The following is a 21,681-nucleotide window of genomic DNA, read 5'->3' as shown; positions in this document are numbered from 1 at the left end:
AGAAGAAATACACATAGAACAATGTTCTGGAGATTCTAAATGCAGTCATTATTGTAGTCATTTACATCTTTTTTCCTCGCCTGGTCTAGTAAACGATAACACCTATAATGAACACAGAAGCCTCACACTACATTGTTCATGACTTAAATAACGCTTATTGAAACAGTTTATCAATAATGATTGGGGAGAATGGAATTGTAGCATGTATATTATCATAAGTGACCAGTCCAGGTTCGACGCATAAATTTTCCTCTGTTCATTTCTTTGCATTTGTGCTTTTTTAATAAAATTCTTTTTTAGAAATAAAAAAAAAAAAGAAACAGTTTATCAATAACAAAATACATTCTTATTTGAAATGAATATTTGATGAATTCTGATGTAACAGAATAAAGAACATTTCCATTGGCCCCCCAAATTCTCTTGATCCTCATTCCAGTTAACTCCTGGGCAACTTCTGATTAGATTTTTGTCACCATAGATTATGTTTAGTTTTTTTAGACTTTTATACTGCTGGAATAATATAGCGTGTACTCTTTTGTACCTGGATGATTTTGAGATTCATCCATGTTATTACATGCATTAGTAGTTGATTTGTTTTTATTGCTGGGAAGCATTTAACTATACATGGCAACACCATAACTTCGTTCATCCATTTACCATGACTGACATGTGGATTGTTTTCAGGTTTTGACTACTATGAATAAGCTTTTTATGATTATTTACTTACAAGTCTCTGAGTAGACATATGTTTCTGTGGTATGCCTTTTCTCATCCTTTTACTTTTAACCTACCCATGTCTATATTTTAAGTGGGTTTCCTGCAGACAACATATGGTTGAGTCTTGCTAGTTTATCCAATCTGACAATCTCTGTCTTCTAAAGTATGTATATCATTTGCATTTAATAAATTATAAATATGGTTATGTATAAGTCTGCCATCTTGCTACTTTTCTTGACTCAATTCTTTCTTCTACTTTCCATATATTCTTGCCCTCTTTCAGATTAACTGAGTATTCTTATGATTACATTTAATCTCTACTATGGGCTTGCCTGGTGTCTCAGTGGTAAATAACCTGACTGACAGTGCAGAAGACCCAGGTTAGATCCCTGGGTTGGGAAGATAACATGGAAAAGGAAATGGCAACCTACTCCAGTATTCTTGCTTGGGAAATCCCTTGGACAGAGGAGCCTAGTGGGTTACAGTCCATGGGATTACAAAAGAGTTGGACATAATTTAGCAACTAAACAACAATACCAACAACAAACTGGCTTATTAACTGTACCTCTTCATGGTTTTGGGTTACTCAACAACAAGTAATGGCAATGTTTTTCTATAAAGGGTAGACATTAAATACTTTAGGTTTTTGGCAGTCATAAAATCTCAGTTGGAACTTAAGACTCTGCATTGTGGTACAAAAGCAGCCCTAGGCGCTATGTAAACAAATATGCATGGCTGTGTTTCAACAAACTTTATTTACAAAATTAAGGAGTGCACTGGACTTGGCCTATTGGGTTTGCAGAACCCACCTCAAGGGTTTGTAATATACATCTTTAATTATCACAGTTAACCTTCAAGTAGTATTATACCACTTGAGATATAGTGTAAGAACCTTACAACAATATGCTTCCATTTCCCCTGTATTGTATTATTGTTCTATATGCTATAAACCACAAACTATTTTTACTTTGACAACTATTTAAAAAATTTCAAGATGAGAAAAATGTCTTTTATATTTATGTACATATTTACCCTCTGGTATTCCTCCTTTTTTTTGGTATAATCCATATTTTCATTTGGTATCATTTTCCTTTTGTCTCATGAGATTCCTTAAACATTTCTTGTTGGGCAGATATGTTGGCAATAAATTCTCTCAGTTTTGGTTAAGTGTGAAAAAGTCTTTATTTCATCTTCATTTTTGAAAGACAATTTTGCTGTTTAAAAATCTAGTATTTTTTTCCTTCCAGTACTCTAAAGAACTTCTGGTTTGTACAGTATGTTATATATTTGTGTGCATTATCTTTGTTCCTTTGTATGTAGTATGTTTTTTTCCCTCTGGCTGCTTTTAATATTTTCTCTTTATCATTGGTTTTCAGCAATCTGATTATAATGTTCTTGTCTATGGTTTTCTTTATGATTGTGCTGCTTGGGAATTGTTAAATTTCTTAGGTCTGTGGGCTCATCATTTTCATCAAATTTATAAAAACTTTGGCCATTATTCATTCTTCATGTCTCCCACACCTCTCCTTCTGGATTCCAATTACATTCATATTATACCATGTGGTACTGTCACACGGGGCACTGAAACTCTTTTCATATATTTCAGTTTTCTCAGATTCATTTTGGATAGTTTAAATTGCTATGTATTTTCAATGTCACTGATCTTTTCCTCTGTAGTATTTAATCTGCTATTAATGCCATCCATACTGGTTTTCATTTCATACATATTTTCATCTCTAGAAGTTCCATTTGTTTATTGTTCTATTTTTCTTTGTATTGTGCTTATGTTTTTTCTTTTCTTTCCATGAATATAATAATCATATTTATAATAACTATTTTAAAATCTTTATCTGTTAATTCCATCATTCTTAGGTCTGGTTCTATTGAATAATTCCTGCCCCCACCCACAACCCTGCAGCTTCTTCACATGCCTAGTAATTTCTGACTGGCGATTAGACATTGTGACTTTTACGCTGCTGAATGCTGGATTTTGTTGTATAGTTACTGCATATTAGCTTGATCCTCTCGAGTCTTTTAAAACAAATCTAGAGAATCTTTTATTCTAGAGCAAATTTGGCCCCCCTTCCAAGTTATGCTTCTTCTGGGAGTCTCTACTGAATGTTCATGTAGTCAGTGATGCCTCTCCTCTCTAGCTGGAGAGAAGTCAAATGATTTCTGGCCCTGAGTGAGCACTGTTATTCATTTTACAGCTTTTGCTGCTGCTGCTTCTAAGTCACTTCAGTTGTGTCTGACTGTGCAACCCCATAGATGGCAGCCCACCAGGCTCTTCTGTCCACAGGATTCTCTAGGCAAGAATACTGGAGTGGGTTGCTGCTTCCTTCTCCTTTACAGCTTCTGGTAATTGGTATCTCCTGGGAAGTTGTTACAGCCTGGCTTTGTGGCTTAGTATTTAACCAAAGCCTCAGGCTGTGAGCTGAAGCAATGTAAGGTTAAATTCATTTGCTTTTCTTTCCTCAGATCAAAGTCCTGTCTTGCCTATTGTCCAGTGTTAAAAACAGTATTTTCATGTGTTTTCATCTGGTGTTCTAGCTGTTGAAAGGATAGCAATTCCCACAGCAGTTAATGCTTTGTGCATACATGATTTGAATTTTTACATAAAAAATAAAAAGCAGAGTCATAAATCTCTATTTATTCTTTCCAAAAGGACAGTCTGAGTTTTCTAAGGAAAATGAGGCCAAAACAGTAATATGAAGTTAATACATAGTATGTACCATCTAAAGTTTTCAATATCTAAAATAACTTGAAATTTTTGTCATTTTCTTTCTCGTTTTTAAAAGAATCCTTCCATCCATTGCTTCATTAAAGTCAGAGCCAGTAACATAAATATCCTTATTTGTTCTATAAGCAGTAATGATGATGGGGTCATAAAATTAGGTGATTAACTTGTCTACCTGGTGTTCTCCCTCACCACCATCCAGTCTTCTTTCTACATGTGAAAATATTCAACCACAGATTTCAAGAAGTAGTCAGAGTTGAACTAAAATAAAAGATAGGAATCTGTGAATCTTAAACACATAAACTATGGAAGATTTCACTAATATATCGTTTTCATGGGTAAGTGCTTAGGGATTACTGTTTCAAAATAACTGAGACAAAGTAAACAGACAAAATTAAGGTTTTTAATCACTCAGTTTAACTTTTTTCTTTAAGATTATGAAATTGTTAAAAGGAGTCAAATATGAAAGCTTTGAAAAACTTGGCATAGATAGCACATTTCAGAACTAACAAATCTTTAATATAATACCGCTTTTGAAATAAACCCCCAGGTCTCCTCCTTTCCCACACACTCGATTGTAATGCAAATATTAGATTTCTTGTTTTGCAACCAAAGAATAACAATTACCAAAGTTCCTCAAGTTTAATAATATACAAAATGGCTGTTGGTTGTAGTGAAGTCACAATGGGAATTTACAAGCTAATGACAGCTGTCAGCTACTGTTCTCTAGAGTTAAATATTCTTTTCAAATGCAAATTGCATCAAGTAGCTTTTTGGTTGGCTAAAAAAAATCTTTTGCTCTGATTTCCATTTCAATAAATAAGAAATAATCTAAAATATGTTCTGGAGCAGTGTACTTCAAAGAAACCTAGAAATTACAGGGCATCCAGTATAAATACTGAGAGACAGAATATGACAACTGAAGTAGGAACAAAAATTAAAAGGCAAGGAATTTTCCAGAGTAAAAAGAGAACTGCAAGGACAATAGACATCGGGTTAAAGAAGTAATATATTAAATAAATTTTTAAAAAATGCTTGGGAGATTATAGAAAAAGTCCTATAGTAAAAATGCTTGTTATTTAACCAATTGCTAAAATTTGTAGGAGGAAAATTAATCAGTGTTAAAAATAATTAGCAAAATCTCCTCTAAAATATATAATTTTATAAACACTGTGACTGAACACAAGTTTGTGTGCCTGATGCACAGTGAGGTCAAACAAACTGAAATGTCAAGGTCTGGTACAGAGAAAGGTTTATTGCATGGCCAATCAGGAAAATGGGTGGCTCAAAAATCCCAAACTCCCCAACAGTTTAGGGGGAGAAGTTGTCTGTTTTTTTTTAATACTATTAATTAATTTATGTTTTAATTGAAGAATAATTGCTTTACAGAATTTTGCTGTTTTCTGTCATACCTCAACATGAATCAGCCATAGGTATACACATATCCCCTCCCTCTTGAATCTCCCTCCCATCCCACCCCTCTAGGTTGATACAGAGTCCCTGTTTGAGTTCCCTGCGACATACAGCAAATTCCCATTGGCTATCTATTTTACATATGGCAATGTAAGCTTCCATGTTACTCTCTCCATACATCTCACCCTCTCCTCACCTCTCCCCGTGTTCATAAATCTGTTCTCTATGTTTGTTTCTCCACTGCTGCCCTGCAATTAAACTCTTTGGCACCATCTTTCTAGATTCCATATACATGCGTTAGTATATCTTTCTCTTTCTGACTTACTTCACTCTGTATAATAGGCTCTAGGTTCATCCACCTCATTAGAATTGACTCAAATGCATTCCTTTTTATGGCTGAGTAATATTCCACTGTGTATATGTACCACAACTTCTTCATCCATTCATCTGTCGATGGACAGCTAGGTTGCTTCCATGTTGCAGCTATTGTAAACAGTGCTGCAATGAACACTGGGGTACATGTGTCTTCAATTTTGACTTACTCAGGGTATATGCCTAGGAGTGGGATTACTGGGTCATATAGTGGTTTTATTCCTAGTTTTTTAAAGAATCTGGGGGAGAAGTTTTTATAGGCAAAGTCTAGGGTGAGGGCTGCAGGGTTTGTGACTTTCTTCTGATTGGTTGGTGGTGAGGTAATTGGGTGGTGCCCCAGGAATCATGTGCTCAGTCTGAAGTTACCATCTTTCACCTGGGTGGGGGCCTCAGTTCCTGCAGAAGAGCTCAAAAATATTATATGGATATACATTTAATTCATATTATATGTATATACTGCCCCAAGGCTGTCCTATTGTTTCTTGATTGCTCCTCCCTTGTTTCTGCATTCCTTCTGCTCCCTGATTAGCAGCTGTTTGAATCAACCCTTTGGAACACAGAAGGCTGAATGAAGCCTATTTTCTATAAACAAGAAATGGGGACGCAGAAAGGATTTGTACACAGGAGACCCACAGGGTCTTGCTTGGTTTCAACAAAACTGTAAACCTCTTAAAGATTTATTATGAAAAAGGAAAAGGTATAATAAGGAAGCACATTTAGGGTGTTCTCTGCAGAGATACTTAGAACTGAACTTTATATGATAGATGATTCCAGTGGCTTATGACCTTGCCATCATCTGTTTCTTTTCTTTCTCTTTTTACTATTCTGCATTAAGAATATGAAATACAATAATAGAATTTTAGTATTGGAAGGATTAAAGAAATCATACAGACTATAAGGGATGTTCTTCTATGCTGCTGTTGATTAGTCATGAAGTAGCGTCCAACTTGTTTGCAACCCCATTTCCTTTACCATGGGAAATGGTGCCATTTCCTTCACCAGGGGATCTTCCTGACCCAGGGATCAAACCTGTGTCTCCTGCACTGGCAGGCAGATTCTTTATCACTGAGCTAGCTGGAAAGCCTGCCCTTCTTCTATAGCTAAGAATAATAAAGTACAGCAAAGTTAGATGATATTCCTAAGGTCCATCCATGTTATCCCAAATGGCAAGATGTCACTCTTTTTAATGGAATATGCTATTGTACATATATACCACCTCTCCATCCATTCATCTATCCGTGGACACGTAGGTTACTCTGATATCTTGGCTATTGTAAATAATGCTACAATTAACATAAGGGTGCATGTATCTTCTCAAATTAGTGTTTTTATTTTCTTCAAAAAAATTCCTGGAAGTAGGATTGCTTAATCATATTATAGTAGTTCTATTTTTAATTTTTTTTGAGGAACCTCCATACTGGTTTCCATAGTTGCTATACTAATTTACATTCCCACCTTTTCTTCACATTCTCCTCAACACTGTTATTTCCTTTTTGGTAACAGCCATTCTGACAGGTGTAAGTGATATCTCATTGTAGTGTGATTTGCATTTTCCTGATGATCAGTGATATTGAGCATCTTTTCATATGTCCGTTGGCTATCTTTGGGGAAACATCTATTTAGGTCTTTTGCCCAATTTTTAATCAGGTTGTTTTTGTCTTCAATGTTGAGTTGCATGAGTTCTTTATATAATTTGGATATTAACCTCTTATCAGATAAATCATTTGCAAGTATCTTCTCCTACTCAATTGGGTGCCTTTTCATTTTGTTGATAGTTTTTTAGTTTGAAGTGGTCCCATTGTTTATTTTGCTTTTGTTTACCTTCTCTGAGGATACATATCCAAAAAATATTGGTAAGACCTATGTCAAAAGTGTACTGCCAATGTTTTCTTTTGGTTATTTGGGGTCTTTTATGTTTCCATATGAAGTTTAGAATTATTTGTTCTAGTTCTGTAAAAAAAAAAAAAAAAATGCCACTGGTATTTTGATAGGGATTGTACTGAATTTGTAGATTACCTTAGGGAATATGATCATTTTAACAAGATTAATTCTTCCAATCCATGAGCATGGTATATCTTTCCATTTGTTCATGTCATCTTGAATTTATCAAAGTCTTATAGTTTTCTAAGTATTTACCTCCTTGGTTAGATTTATTTTTAGGTACTTTATTATTTTTGATTCAATTATAAAGGACATTATTTTCTTAATTTCTCTTCTTGATAGTTCATTGTTAGTTTATAGAAACACAATAGTGTTTGCTTTTTTTTTTTTTGGCTGCACCATGTGACTTCTGGAATCTTAGTTCCCCACCAGGAATCAAACCCACCCCCACTCCCCTACCCCCACTGCAGTGCAAGTGCAGGTCGTGACCATTAGACTGCTAGGGAATTCCTGCAACAGATTTCTAGATATTAATTTTATACCCTGAAACTTTACTGAACTTATTTATTTTTGACTCTGCTGTACGCAGGTTTTCTCTAGTTGTGTTCAGTGGTTCACTACTCCTCTTGTGGTGCATGGACTTCTCATTGTGGTGGCTTCTCTTACTGTGGGACACAGGCTCTAGAGTGTGAGGGCTTCAGAAGTTGCACTTCCTGGGCTCTAGAGAGCTGGCAGCACAGGAGTTTAGTTGCCCCATGGCATGTGGAATCTTCCTGGACCAGGGATTGAAGCTGTGTCCCCTGTACTGGCAGGTGGACTCTCAACCACTGGAATACCTGGGAAGTCTAAAATCATAAAGTTAGTAGTTTGATAAATCCAGCTGTTGGGTCCTTTCAAGTGGCAAAATAAATTAACTTAGTGAAATCAACTATATATTTCACTGTGAACCTAAGGTGAATTAGTGTTTGTACAACTGAACCTCTCTCTGTAGAACTATGTAAAAAAGTTATGTGACGTTACTACTAGGCTTAAATGATAAAACTTGTGAAAACAGAATTATAAACCTTTTTTAAAATATATGGTACTATTGGTTTTGGGCTTCCCTGGTGGCTCAGAAGGTAAAGAATCTGCCTGCAGTGTGGGAGACCCGGATTTGAACCCTGGATCAGGAAAATCCCCTGGAGAAGGAAATGGCAACCCTCTCCAGCATTCTTGCCTGAAAAATCCCATGGAGAGAGAAGCCTGATGGGCTACAGTCCATGGGGTCACAAAGAGTCAGACATGGCTGAGCACCTGACATACATTATTGGTCTTATGTTAAATACGTCAAACACAAATTGGCACTTGCCAAGAGGCCTGGCATGCTGCAGTCCAAGGGGCTGCAAAAGAGTCGGACGTGACTTAGCAATGACTGAAGGACAATGACAACAAAGAGCACTGACAGTGACGAACAACAAGAAGGGCTTTTGCCGTCGGCTTTGCCGAGATCGAAGCCTGTGAGGCTGCAGCGAGATCGAAGCCTGTGAGGCTGCAGCTGCTGACCTTCAACACCCGCTGAGGGAGTTCAGGGTGGAGTGAGGCTCTCTGTGCACCAGGGAATCTGGTGGAACAGTGCTTTAGATAGTTAGATATTTCCAGGAACTGATTTCATCATCCCAATCCTTGCATCTCTTCGTATCTAGAAAAGCACTAAATCATTAAATGATATCTGCTCCTCATGACTAGTAGAAATCTTTTGTAAAGTAAGTGCTGATTGCAATGAACTCCCTCTTCACCAGAATCTTATATACTGACCTTCCCCACTACCTCTTTGGAATAGTTTCTCAGAGCTATTTGAGGTGCTGTCTCCCAGGCTGCAGTCCTCATTTTGACTCAAATAAAACTTAATTTGCAACTCTGAAGTTGTGCATCTATTTTTGTCTACAAATAGTAGAACAACCTATATAACTTTTGTTGAATCTGGTTCTTTTAAAATCTGTTTATGAAGATAATTAATCTCTCATAAATGTCAAAAGCATCTGGGCTAAATAAAAGGTCATCCACATCCTTCATCTATTCATTCTGAGAATCAAATATTTTATATTGTTTTGTAAAAATAAAATCCTGTCCTAATGTAGCGCCCTAACATTTTTTTATTTTTTAAGAATAATTCTTTTCATGGTCCTGCTTTGAAAGTAACTTCATTAATCCTTGACTTTTGACTCACTTTAATTTCTGGATGGTGTAAAGTGGAATACAATCCTGAAGTACAGAGAGTAAAGTGCTGTATAAGAATGATAGATATTGGAATCTCAGATTTGAAAACAGTTCCTGAAAATCTCAAATTCTACCACAGGAAACACCTTGAATGTATGGGCACATTATTGAATATACCCTTACCTCATTCACCTTACCTTTAACACAGAGATTCTAATAACTCACAAGGAGGCTGAGAAGATTCAATGAGGATGTAGAAAAATGGTTTCGCTGGTAGTTTTTCTTGCTTTTTCTAAAATCTAGTCATAAAAACTAAAGTCATACAAATTTCCATTAGAAAATTTCCAGTCAAGCCTTTAAACCCTAAGAGAACAAAAATGACTTGTTCCACCGAGGGCAACAAGGAGAAAAAGAACATAAATTATATAAACCAATTCCTGTTCCTAGGTATTTCTGGATAACAGACCTCCTTGACAACCTGAAGAAGGTATGGATTCCCCCCTTAGACCTATTTCCTGAAAAAATTCAAACAATTTATACATAAAAATTTTAGATAAAACACATTTGTTGCATTGAAAAATTATTTCCTTCACATTAACTGTTATGGACTGAATTGTGATCTTCCAAAATTTGTATTTTTGAAACTCTAATTCCCCATGTGCCTATCTGGAGATAGGGTCACTCAGAGGTAATTAAGGTTAAAGGAAAAGATAAAGGTAATCTGATAATCTGTTGTGCTAATCTGACAGCACAAGGGCTATACATGAAGAGTAAGCACTTTCCCCACACCTTCACTAGGTGGAAACACAGTGAGAAGGTGGCCATCTGCCAAGCTAGGAACAGAGTTCTGATCAGAACTTAACCATGCTGACACCCTGATCTGGGAATTCTAGCTTCCAAAACTGTGAGAAAATAAATTTTTGTTGTTTACTCAGTCTACAGTATTTTGTTATGGCAGACTACTAGTGAGCAGACTAGTACACTGCCATATTTTTAAAATATGAAAAAAATTGAAGCATTTTTCCTCATTTTAAACAAATAACAGTCATTTTGTTTTTTTTTAAAGAAATAAAAATTTACAAATTAAAACAGAAAATAAATTTTAATTCTATATAAAAGGACATTTCAATTATAAGACTGGTATTGTTTAGCTTGAATAAAAAGTCACATAATGGCTTGGTTTTGGAACATGCTAACCCTGGTGGCTCAGAGGTTAAAGCATCTGCCTCCAATGCGGAAGACCCAGGTTTGATCCCTGGATCGGGAAGATCCCCTGGAGAAGGAAACGGTAACCCACTCCAGTATTCTTGCCTGGAGAATCCCATGGACGGAGAAGCCTGGTAGGCTACAGTCCACGGGGTCGCAAAGAGTCGGACACGACTGAGCGATGGAACGGAACATGAATATTACCTTTGATATCTAAAAAGGTTGTGTCTTTCTGTTTTGATGAAAAGAAGCTGTAAAAACTCAGAGACTCTGGGAAAGGTAGGTGGTAACAGCTCTCACAGTTCACTTTGCCAGATGATGCTTGACTGAGCATGTGTAAGGAACCTAAGATTTCTTCTAAGACTCTTAGAATTGAATTTATACCACTCTCTGTTTTGATGCAGTATTAACAGTGAAACAACTGGAAATCCAAGTTCCAATTTAAGGTTTCTGAGTGGAAGTAATCTTCAAGAGCTCTAAGTTTTTTCTAATTCTTACAGAGAAACTGACAAACCTTTCCATCCATGACTAGCCTAGACAGAAACTTTCTCCAGCAGCTGAAAAATTCACAAGGTTGTCTACTTCTTTCTATTTCAGAGCTACAGCTTGGTTAAAAGGGCTCATGAGTTTTCTACCAAGTACGAAATAATGACTGTAAGGTCCTGAACTGGCAGATTATGCTCATTCATAAAGGCCCAAATATCCCCCAAGCTAATCAAGACATAACTAAAAACACTCCCTTGTAATAAATTTTCTCTTCTCTTAAAAAGCAAAACTCCTGTCCAAAGTTTAATCTAGCAAAGGAGAATTTATATTTTTATTCTTTTTCTCACAAAATCTTGTTCTCATAATACTGGTTACTTCTGTGGTAGCAGGCAAGGCCTCTTTTAGGGATGGAGGAAGTCTTCAATGCCAATGAAAAAAACCAATGCATATTGCAAAGGATAGAGCTCCTATCTTCTCTGAGGTCATAAAAGCATGCATGTTGCTAAGTTTGGAAGATGTGCCATCTGTTCACAGGGTACCAAGATCTTTCTTAGAGAAAAAAAAAAATCCTGGTAGTTTTTTGGAAAAGAAATTTAACATTATTTCAAAGATGGGGATAGCCATTAACGTTAACTGCTTTTCTAATTTCCATAAGAGATCGCATATAAGGGATTTTTCTTTTTATCAACATGTATATTAACAGACAAAAATTGGAAACTAACTGCTTAAAACAATATCAGTAGTTTAACCAAGTCACATTCTGGAGGGAAATAGCAGTCTCCGATTTCCTCAAAACTTACTTCAAAATATTGAAATAAATGATAGCAATCCTAGAATGGATGACATCATCTGAATTGTGATATAAATTTACTTCTGCTCCACACCAACCCAGTTTAAATACTGTCAGCACAAAAAGTTTAAACATCTTTCCAAGTTTACATGGTTGTTTTTCTTAGCAATGTGAAAGTCAATTTCATAAAAGTCTTCAAAAAGACTTTTGTGATGCAACAAGTTTAACCATATTTTGGTAATTCAAACTGAAACTCCTACTTACCAAAAAAAAAGTTCAAACTGTAGGATATATTTTTAAAATGGAAAAATAAGGTGTTTCAGCTTTCCCAACCTTACATCTAGGTTGGTGAGAAATGTTCCCACATTAAAACACTGAGGTTTTCTGTTTCTATCATTTTTTATGATTTTATTACTTGTGTTTCCTTTTTGTTGTTAGGTTTTTAAAAGCCAGAAGGAAAGACAGTGGTGGGGTATGTTTATGCCCTCAATATAAATGATGACAATAAATACAGAATTTCCAACTGTATATAAATAGCCATTAATAATAAGACATGATTTTAAAAAATCCACCCTTTCCCACAAAATTATTTTAAAAGTAACGTGAAAAATTCTGGAATATATAAAGATTGCATACAAATCAATATTAAGACAGTCAGTTTTTTTAAACAGGCGAAAAGTTTAGCACTTCATTGAAGAACATATTTGAATGGTTAATGAGTACATTAAAAGATGCCCAACATCTTGATCATCAGTTCAGTTCAGTTCAGTTCAGTCGCTCAGTTGTGTCCGACTCTCCGCGACCCCATGAATCACAGCACGCCAGGCCTCCCTGTCCATCACCAACTCCCGGAGTACACTCAAACTCATGTCCACAGAGTCGGTGATGCCATCCAGCCATCTCATTCTCCGTCGTCCCCTTCTCCTCCTGCCCCCAACCTTTCCCAGCATCAGAGTCTTTTCCAGTGAGTCAACTCGTCTCATGAGGTGGCCAAAGTATTGCAGTTTCAGCTTTAGCATCAGTCCCTCCAATGAACATCCAGGATTGATCTCCTTCAGAATAGACTGGTTGGATCTCCTTGCAGTATAAGGGACTCTCAAGAGTCTTCTCCAACACCACAGTTCAAAAGCATCGATTCTTTGGCGATCAGCTTTCTTCACAGTCCAACTCTCACATCCATACATGACCACGGGAAAAACCATTGCCTTGACTAGACGGACCTTGGTTGGCAAAGTAATGTCTCTGCTTCTTAATATACTATCAAGGTTGGTCATAACTTTCCTTCCAAGGAGCAAGCGTCTTTTAATTTCATGGCTGCAATCAGCATCTGCAGTGATTTTGGAGCCCAAAAAAATAAAGCCTGACACTGTTTCCACTGTTTTTCCATCCATTTCCCATGAAGTAATGGGTGAAATGCAAATTAAAAACTCAATGAAATAATACTACAAATCCACTGAATGTCTATTATCAAGAAGAGCGACTATATCAAGTGTTGGGGAGGATATAGGGAGACTGGAAAACTTAAATACTGCTGGTAGGAATGCAAAGTGGGACAGCCACTTTGGAAAACAGTTTTGCAGTTTCTTAAAGAGTTAAGTACATGATGAAAGAAACTGAAGACCACACAAGCAGTTGTACAGATAAGCAGTGTTCTTAGGCTGGAAGAATCTACATTGTTAAAATGACCATATTACCCAAGGTAATGTACAAATTCAATGCAACCCCTGTCAAATTACCAGTGACATTTTTCACAGAACTGGAAGGAAAAAGTTTTTAATTTGTAAGGAAATACAAAAGACTCTGAATAGTCAAAAACAATCTTGAGAAAGAAGAATGGAGCTAGAAGTCATGCTCCCTGACTTCAGACTATACTACAAAGTCACAGTCATCAAAACAGTATCGTACTGGCACAAAAAGAGACATATAGATCAATGGAACAGGATAGCAGGCACAGACATAAACCCACACACTTACGGTCAATTTATCTATGAGAAAGGAGGCAAGAATACAATGGAGAAAAGACAGTCTCTTCAATAAGTGGTGCTGGGAAAACTGGGCAACTACATGTAAAATAGTAAAATTAGAACATTCTCTAACACGATATACAAAAATAAACTCAAAATGGATTAAAGACCGAAATATAAAATCAGATACTATAAAATTCCTAGAGGAAAATTTAGGCAGAACAGTCTTTAACATAAATCACAGCAATGTTTTTTTTGGATCCACCTCCTGGAATATTAAAAATAAAAATAAACAAATGGGATCTAATTAAACTTAAAATTTTGCACAGCAAAGGAAATCATAAACAAAACAAAAAGGACAATGTACAAAATGGGAGAAAATGTCTGCAAACAAATTGACCAAAATGGGCTCAATTTCCATAATATGCAAACAGCTTGTATACCTCAATACCAAAAAACCCCCAACCCAATAAAAAAAAAAATGGGCAGAAGACCTAAATAGGCACTTCTCCAAAGAAGACATACAGATGGCCAAGAAGCACATGGAAAGATGCTCAACATCACTAATTATTAGAGAAATGCAAATGAAAACTACAATGAGGTACCACCTCACACTGGTGAGAATGGCCATCATCAAAAAATCTATAAATAATAAATGCTGGAGAGGGTGTAGAGAAAAAAGAACCTCCTACACTTAGTGTGAATGTAAACTGGTGCATCAGCTATGGACAACATCAAGGTAGTTCCCTTAAAAAAGTAAAATAGAGTTTCCATAAGTTCCAGCAATCCTACTCCTGAGCATATATATGAAAAAAATGAAAACTCTAATTTGAAAAGATACATGCACCCCAATGTTCATTGCAGCACTATTTACAATAGCCAAGACGTGGAAACAACCTAAATACTCATCAACAGATGAGTGGATAAAAAAGATGTGGTGTGTGTATATATATATATATGTATATATATACACATACATCAATAATGGAATATTCAGGTCAGTTCAGTTCAGTCGCTCAGTCGTGTCCGACTCTCCGCGACCCCATGAATCACAGCACGCCAGGCCTCCCTGTCCATCACCATCTCCTGGAGTTCACTCAAAGTCATGTCCACAGAGTCGGTGATGCCATCCAGCCATCTCATTCTCGGTCGTCCCCTTCTCCTCCCGCCCCCAACCTTTCCTAGCATCAGAGTCTTTTTCAGTGAGTCAACTCGTCTCATGAGGTGGCCAAACTATTGCAGTTTCAGCTTTAGCATCAGTCCTTCCAATGAACACCCAGGACTGATCTCCTTTAGAATGGACTGGTTGGATCTCCTTGCAGTCCAAGGGACTCTCAAGAGTCTTCTCCAGCACCACAGTTCAAAAGCATCAATTCTTCGGCGATCAGCTTTCTTCACAGTCCAACTGGTCATACATGACCACGGGAAAAACCATAGCCTTGACTAGACGGACCTTTGTTGGCAAAGTAATGTCTCTGCTTTTTAATATACTATCAAGGTTGGTCATAACTTTCCTTCCAAGGAGTAAGCGTCTTTTAATTTCATGGCTGCAATCAGCATCTGCAGTGATTTTGGAGTCCCAAAAAATAAAGCCTGACACTGTTTCCACTGTTTCCCATGAAGTGATGGGACCAGATGCCATGATCTTTGTTTTCTGAATGTTGAGCTTCAAGCCAACCTTTTCACTCTCCTCTTTCACTTTCATCAAGAGGCTTTTGAGTTCCTCTTCATTTTCTGCCATAAGGGTGGTGTCATCTGCATATCTAAGATTATTGATATTTCTCCCAGCAATCTTGATTCCAGCTTGTGCTTCTTCCAGCCCAGCATTCCTCATGATGTACTCTGCATATAAGTTAAATAAGCAAGGTGACAATATACAGCCTTGACGTACTCCTTTTCCTATTTGGAACCAGTCTGTTGTTCCATGTCCAGTTCTGACTGTTGCTTCCTGACCTGCATACAGGTTTCTCAAGAGGCAGGTAAGGTGGTCTGGTATTCCCATCTCTTTCAGAATTTTCCACAGTTCATTGTGATCCACACAGTCAAAGGCTTTGGCATATTCAATGAAGCAGAAATAGATGTTTTTCTGGAACTCTCTTGCTTTCTCCATGATCCAGCGGATGTTGGCAATTTGATCTCTGGTGACTCTGCCTTTTCTAAAACCAGTTTGAACATCTGGGAGTTCACGGTTCACATATTGCTAAAGCCTGGCTTGGAGAATTTTGAGCATGACTTTACTAGCGTGTGAGATGAGTGCAACTGTGCGGTAGTTTGAGCATTTTTTGGCATTGCCTTTCTTTGGGATTGGAATGAAGACTGACCTTTTCCAGTCCTGTCGCCACTGCTGAGTTTTCCAAATCTGCTGGCATATTGAGTGCAGCACTTTCACAGCATCATCTTTCAAGATTTGAAATAGCTCAACTGGAATTCCATCACCTCCACTAGCTTTGTTCGTAGTGATGCTTTCAAATGCCCACTTGACTTCACATTCCAAGATGTCTGGCTCTAGGTCAGTGATCACGTTATCATGACTATCTTGGTCTTGAAGATCTTTTTTGTACAGTTCTTCTGTGTATTCTTGCCACCTCTTCTTAATATCTTCTGCTTCTGTTAGGTCCATACCATTTCTGTCCTTTATTGAGCCCATCTTTGCATGAAATGTTCCCTTGGAATCTCTAATTTTCTTGAAGAGATCTCTTGTTTTTCCTATTCTGTTGTTTTCCTCTATTTCTTTGCATTGATCACTGAGGAAGGCTTTCTTGTCTCTCCTTGCTATTCTTTGGAACTCTGCATTCAGATGCTTATATCTTTCCTTTTCTCCTTTGCTTTTCGCCTCTCTTCTTTTCACAGCTATTTGTAAGGCCTCCTCAGACAGCCATTTCGCTCTTTTGCATTTCTTTTTCATGGGGATGGTCTTGGTCCTTGTCTCCTGTACAATGTCACGAACCTCCGTCCAGAGTTCATCAGGCACTCTATCTATCAGATCTAGTCCCTTAAATCTATTTCTCACTTCCACTGTATAATCATAAGGGATTTGATTTAGGTCATATGTGAATGGTCTAGTGGTTTTCCCTACTTTCTTCAATTTAAGTCTGAATTTGGCAATAAGGAGGAGTTCATGATCTGAGCCACAGTCAGCTCCTGGTCTTATTTTTGCTAACTGTATAGAGCTTCTCCATCTTTGGCTGCAAAGTATATAATCAATCTGATTTCCGTGTTGACTATCTGGTGATGTCCATGTGTAGAGTCTTTTGTGTTGTTGGAAGAGGGTGTTTGCTATGACCAGTACTCAGCCATAAAAAGTTTAAACAGTGCCATTTGTAGTAACATGGATGGATCTAGAGATTATTGTACTAAGTGAAGTAGTCAGACAAAGACAAATATTGTATGATATTATTTATATGTTGAGTCTAAAAAATGCAAATGAACTTATTTACACAATATAAATGAACTCACAGACATAGAAAACACACTTGCACCCAAGGGGAAAAAGGGGGAAGGATAAATTGGGAATTTGCAATTAAGAGATACAAACTACCATATATAAAATACATAAAAAACAAAGGACCTATTGAAAAGCACAGGAAACTATATTCAATATCTATAATAACATATAATAGGAAAAATCTGAAAATAATATATATGTGTCTGTATAACTGAATCACTTTGGTGTACACATGGAAGAGTATAAATCAACTATACTTCAATAAAGAAATTATGCATATACTTACTATATGACCCAGACATCCCACTCCTAATATCTATTCAAGAGATATAAAAACATTTATCCACACAAAGACTTATAAGCAAATGTTGATAGCAGTATTACTGTTTATAGTCCAAAACGGAAAACAATCCAAATGTTTCTCATTTGGTAAATGAAAAAACATAATGTGTATTTCGTTTATTTCCATATATTAGAATTCTAGTCAGCAACAAAAACAAAGAACTTCAAACCATGCTACAATATGGATAAACTACAAAAGCATCAGGATATGTAAAAGAGGCTAGATGCAAAACACTACATATTGAATGAGTCCATTTATATGACATTTTAAAAAACGTTACTACAGACAGACAAAGCAGACTAGTGTTTGCCTAAGGCTTAGGGTAGGAGCAGGGACTGGTTGCAAAACAGGAACAAGAGAACTTTTTAGGGGTAAGGAAATAGTCTAAAGCTGGATTGTTATTATGCTTGCATGATGATAGGTGAATGTTATGGTACATAAAATATACATAAATAAAGCTTTTTAAAAAGTAATGGGACAAAAAACCAAGAAAAAAACTAGGGCATATATCTAGTTACTTAGGTTAAGAATTTATATATATTATCTATATTTGGGTTAAACAGATGATTGTTTATTATCAAACAGGAATTTTGATAACTGTTCATTGCTAAAATTAATTGTCCTCAATATTTGTAAGGGAATTTTATATTTTTTTGTTAACTACAAAACAACATTTCTTTCTATCACAGCTCTCAATACAAGGCTAATTAATTTAAGCAGCATTACATTTCTGGATAGAGAAATGAAGGCAGCTAGGAAGACCATTTTTCTTGCTCTTACTCAACTTACCTACAGTGAAGACATATCCTGGCTTACTGCACTTAAAACTGTCAGGACAACTCTGGTTGTCCTCCATGTGTTCTCAAAAGTGTCCTGGGTTGGGTGATAGATTAAGGTTTTTAACACTACCACACACACCACTCTTTATACAATAAGGGTTTTTGTTGGATAAGCAAGCACATTTTTCTCTTGGAGGTAGTAATTATTACTATCTCCATTTCACATATAAGGCAGGAGGTTTTAAGACGGTAATTACTTTGTCTAATATTAAACCATCCAGTCTTTTCTTAAATTATTTTTTATTTTTATTATTATTTTATTTATTTTATTTCACTTAAAAGTGAAAATCGGGATGCAAATCTTGATTACAAAGCTAAACACGACCTCTGAGCATAACGCCTCTCGTGAAAGGCACCATGGGCAGGGCACAGGGATGCGCATGTACATGTGGCACAATGTAGCCAAAGCAGTTCCTGAGTTGAGGCTCATGAGACCAGGGATTCCGTGAGCTGGGCTGAGAGAGCCTGTATCATTAAGAAATTACATGTGACATTTCCTATGTGTATATAAAGTTTTCTTCTAGAGACAGAAGGTAAAGCTTTTACCAGATCCTCAAAAGTATTTATGACACAAGGAAAATTGAGAACCTTTTAGACTGCTTTGGTAGAGAGGTTAAACATTTAAGATACTCTATATTTTACAACAGCTAAAAATAGTCATAACTAGAACATTTTGTCAAACAACAAAATTAATAAGCAATTACTGAGAGGCAGTATATATTTTATATATATATATTATATTGTTTGCGTGTGTGTGCTCAGTCTTGTCCGACTCTTTGAGACCCCTTGGACTATAGTCCATCATGTATATAATGTAGTATTTTGGATTTTGCACTTTTTTTAAAAAAGAGGATCAATTTGATATATTAATAGAACATGACCCAGTAGCTGTGACAGTAGTGAAGAATGAATGATACGAGAGATGTTTACTATTGGTGGCTAAATTCTGTTGAAGTAGCTGTGTGTTAAGCAGAGTTTTCTTATAAGCTATACCAGCTTACTGGAAGATTAATTTAGAAGTACTAAATAAGAAAGGTACATAAATTGAGAATGGAAAGGACAACAAATTTCATTAAATCAAATAATTTTCTGCTTCTGTTTCTTGATAAGTGATACAAGTTGATTTTCTTAAGAAGGACAGTAGTATTTGTAGGAATTTTGGGAGCAACTCTTTTTTTCAAAAGTATGTATCATTTTACCTTTGTAAAAGTATTGTCTTCAACCCCTCATACAACATAGAGTCAACATGCTACCATTTATGTCCTGGGATAACATTCAGCCAGACATATCAGTACAACTTTACTATTGTTAAATTATTGAAAGACATGGAAACTGACCCGAGTATTCTTGCCTGGAGAATCTCCATGAATAGAGGAGCCTGGTGGGCTACAGTCCAGGGACTGCAAAGAGTCGGATCTGACTGAGTGACTAAGCACAGCATGTAACACATACAGATTGGTACATAGGATAATAGTAACTGTATTACATGATAGAATTAATAATAAAGATTTCAATATAAAATCATTAGTTCAAATTATTTGCCACTGAATATCATAATAAAACTGGTACAAGAGTCCTGTTGGAATGTGTCTTAGTTATCACTGAATATATATAACTTAACAAATATATATTTATTGATACTGACACCAAATATTTAACAATTTTAGACAATATTATAAAAACAAGACGTTTTTAAGTGAAATACTTCAGCAAAAGCTGAGAGGATTCATCACTATGAACAATATGTTTATACTGGAGAAATTCTCTCTTTATTGAAACTCTCCAATTGTTTTGATTCTGGCCTATTTATAAGAAAAATAAATTTGTATGTCAATCTGAGAATGGGAAACAGTGAGAAAGAAGAAAAAAAAGGCACTGGAAGTTAAAAAATTTGCCATAACTCACCATCAGAGGGCACAACAGTACTGCAATAAACAACTCCCAAATTAGGCCAAGAAGAGAGCCTCTGGTGTACCTAGAAAATACAAAAAGACACATCAATCGTCAGGGCACACAACAAATGTTATATGCATATGTGTATGAATATAATAAATCACAGCTTTTAAATCATTTAAATAATATGTATTCTTTAGTGGAAAAGTTTAAAAATCCAGATAAAGGGAAAGTCTCAAACTCTTCATCCTCAGATGTTAGTGATGCACATTTTGGTTTATTTCAAGATTTCATACAAACACACTTACACACACACCCATACAAACTGTTTTTTCATCTAGTTTTTTGAACACTTAATACTGGTTTTAAGTACTGTCAAGTCTAAACAAAACTTTGTTTCTTGTTCCTCTTACTAGTTTTTAGAACTGGATTTCCTTCATGTCTTTTGCTAGGTATAAAACAGTTATTAAACAGCTATATCACGACTCTACTGTTATTGGGTAGACATCTAGTCTTTCTATTTACTCTCCTTTTTTCATTTTAATTTGGTCAGGCAACTTCACTCCTGGAGTCTTTAATTGTTATCATCTTCTGAATATTAGAAGGAACTCACACTAATATCCACCTTTACTACTTCCTCAAAGAGTAGTGTCATTGTGGATTTAGGTTTAGAATTTAGGCTCTCACAATTAAACTAAGTTTCAGAAAGATTATTGAATACGTTTCTGACTTGCTAAATGCTTGATTTATTCCCCTGTACCTTTTAATTTCCTAGCCTCAAAAAGTATTAAAGGAGGAAGAAAAGAACACATTAACAGACTAAAAACCAACATATCAGCCTCAGAGCCAGATATCATATTCCACTCCAAGAATCCAAACAAAAATCATTTAGGACTCTAAGACAATGCATACCTAACAAGACTATCATGTATAACAGACATCTTTCAAGTTAGTATCATAAATTCCTTCCTCTTACCAGCTTAAGAAAGCATAAAGAATGCAAGACTGTTTTCTAAAAATGAAAAAAAGACCACTTAAATCACTTGAGACTTCACAGCTGATCATTACACATTAATGTTTTGATGCCGTCACTGAGAATCTTTAAGTTAATATACATAACAACTTAAGCGTAGACTGCCACTTTCAGATTTTTTTTGTTTCAAAATATTTAGTTAAACTCAATTTTACTCAGAGATCCAAGAAGGCTCTGGTTAAATACAGGTGTGCTGGGAAATTCTACAGTCTTAACCCTTTGCTTCCACACTTTGAATGGGGACCAAAGAATCCTTAGCTCCATTCCATAAAGATTTTTTTTTTTTTTTGGTAATTATTTTTTATTGGAGGCAAATTATTTTACAATATTATATTGGTTGGTTTTGCCATACATTGACATGAATTC

General features: G+C 36.0%; 1 protein-coding gene across 1 annotated transcript in view; it reads right to left on the bottom strand.

The window, feature by feature from the left end:
- The window catches only part of MCU (mitochondrial calcium uniporter), a 201,225-nt gene that overhangs the window by 31,175 nt on the left and 148,369 nt on the right, over positions 1-21,681 (bottom strand). The window contains exon 2 of the mRNA XM_055425490.2: positions 20,295-20,364. Coding sequence (XP_055281465.1) covers positions 20,295-20,364 — 70 coding nt within the window. The remainder of the gene's footprint in view (positions 1-20,294; positions 20,365-21,681) is intronic.

This window comes from Moschus berezovskii, chromosome 12 (genome assembly GCF_049115385.1).
Source record: "Moschus berezovskii isolate FMDL1 chromosome 12, NW_MosBer_1.0, whole genome shotgun sequence".
NCBI lineage: Eukaryota > Metazoa > Chordata > Mammalia > Artiodactyla > Moschidae > Moschus > Moschus berezovskii.
This window is presented reverse-complemented; position numbering and strand designations above follow the sequence as displayed.